Source organism: Arachis ipaensis, chromosome B10 (genome assembly GCF_000816755.2).
Source record: "Arachis ipaensis cultivar K30076 chromosome B10, Araip1.1, whole genome shotgun sequence".
NCBI classification, from domain to species: Eukaryota; Viridiplantae; Streptophyta; class Magnoliopsida; order Fabales; family Fabaceae; genus Arachis; species Arachis ipaensis.
This window is the reverse complement of record NC_029794.2, coordinates 135100321-135102099: the sequence shown is the minus strand read 5'-3', so window position 1 is coordinate 135102099 and position 1779 is coordinate 135100321. Positions and strand designations below refer to the sequence as shown.

At 26.6% G+C, this 1779-nt stretch overlaps 1 protein-coding gene across 2 annotated transcripts in view; it reads right to left on the bottom strand.

The window, feature by feature from the left end:
* Positions 1-457, bottom strand: part of LOC107621621 (putative GEM-like protein 8) — a 2735-nt gene extending 2278 nt beyond the window's left edge. The window contains exon 1 of one of the 2 annotated variants that reach the window (XM_021113954.1): positions 166-457. In XM_021113954.1, coding sequence (XP_020969613.1) covers positions 166-313 — 148 coding nt within the window. In that variant the 5' untranslated portion in view covers positions 314-457. The remainder of the gene's footprint in view (positions 1-165) is intronic. The other variant, XM_016323656.2, reaches the window with a different exon arrangement.

Here is a 1779-nt window from a genome sequence, read left to right as displayed (position 1 = left end):
TGCTATTCTACCCTTTTTTTTTTCTTTTTACAAAATATAAACATAGAAAATACTAAAAATAAAAATCCATATAAAAACACAAACTAATTTAAGCATACCTTTAACTATAATAAAAAAAAATTCAAAACTAATAAATCAAATTTGGTAATATAAATATATACTTACTGTTTTTCTTTGCTTTTGCTGAAGACTTGTTATGATATTTTCCAGAACAAGATTCAGCTAAGTATCTCTTTGATGGATTTCCAAATGCTCTTGAAATAATTGGAATACTAGTAACTAACTCCTGAAGAAGTAAATTACCTTTCTTCATATATAATCTTCTGCTCAAATATTATTATTCAATATTGAATAATATATTTCTTTAATTTAATTTCTTCCTTATTACTTATACTTTGGTTGATGAATAATAACCCCTTATGCTTAGTATGGTGTATATATAATTGATTAAAGGTAAATAAAGAGTGTGAATTGAATCATGCATGATGCATATTCATCTAATCTCTATACTTTATTTTTGTGTTGGATGAGTCAGCTTTGGATCATCATCAAAGAATAATAATTATTCATTAAAAAGTTGTTCAAAATTTGAACATGGCATGGTTGGTTGCTTTTACAAAAAAGATATATTGGTCTACGTCATTTCTAAGTAAGAACCTTAAAAGCAAAGAAAAGAAAGACCTTCACCATTTGTGTTTGAATAATAAATAATGATTTAAAAAATAAAAACCTTGGTTTTCAACTTTTCATTAAGGCTCCTTGGTTTTGAATTGAAACTAGCTAGGTAGTGAACTAGGGGTGAGCACGGGTAGCGGGTACCTGATTATCTGTTCGAACTCGAACCGAATCAATTAAATTGGTTCTGAAACTAAAGGGTAATCGGGTCCAATCCGAACCAATCTAATGGCCTTTGTTAGTGATTGGTTCGGGTATTGGTTCTGGAGATGCAGAATCTGAACCAACCTGTGAACCCGATGATATATTTAATTAAATAAAAAAATAAATATATGTATATAGCTTTTAGTGAGATTATTCACTATTAATATATTTGGATTTTAATGAGTTTAGTTTTTAATGTATTTAGTGTTTAACATATTTAGATTATTTATATTAATATTACATGTTTATTGTGCTTGTTGAATTTTTAAGATAAAAATTTAGTTTTTTTATGAATTTCAAAGTCATCGGGTACCCAATTACCCGAACCGAACCAATCCGTTCTTAATCAGTTTGATTTGGTTCGGATACATGCACAAAAAAATATAAATCCAAATTAAATCGAACCAATTACATTTCGATTAGTTCGGTTCTAATTTCACTTTGAACCCCAACCAAACCGACCCGTGCTCACCCTATAGTGAACCTTAATCTTAGTGCTTGATTGGAATTATTTGTTTAATTATTATTAGAGAGAAATACTTATACAATTTTTAAAATATATTTACAACTAGTATGTAACTTTTTATTTTTTCTCATCCATTTCTTACTTCCAAATTGTTTGTTATTATTTGATCTTTTGTGTTTGATTTTTGTTGACATACATAATTATTCCTTATATTTCTAATAATCATGATTGATCATATTATATGGATATATATCAGCAATTAATTATTATGTAAAAATACATAAACATTAAAGAGTTTGATTATATTACTTTAAAATATTTTGATTTTTTTATGTCAGATTTGAATATTTTCTAGTAGTTGATTATTAGTTTATATATTAATTATTTGGTGCGCCCATCAATTTGCTAGCAAGAAAATCTAAAATGACACAAAT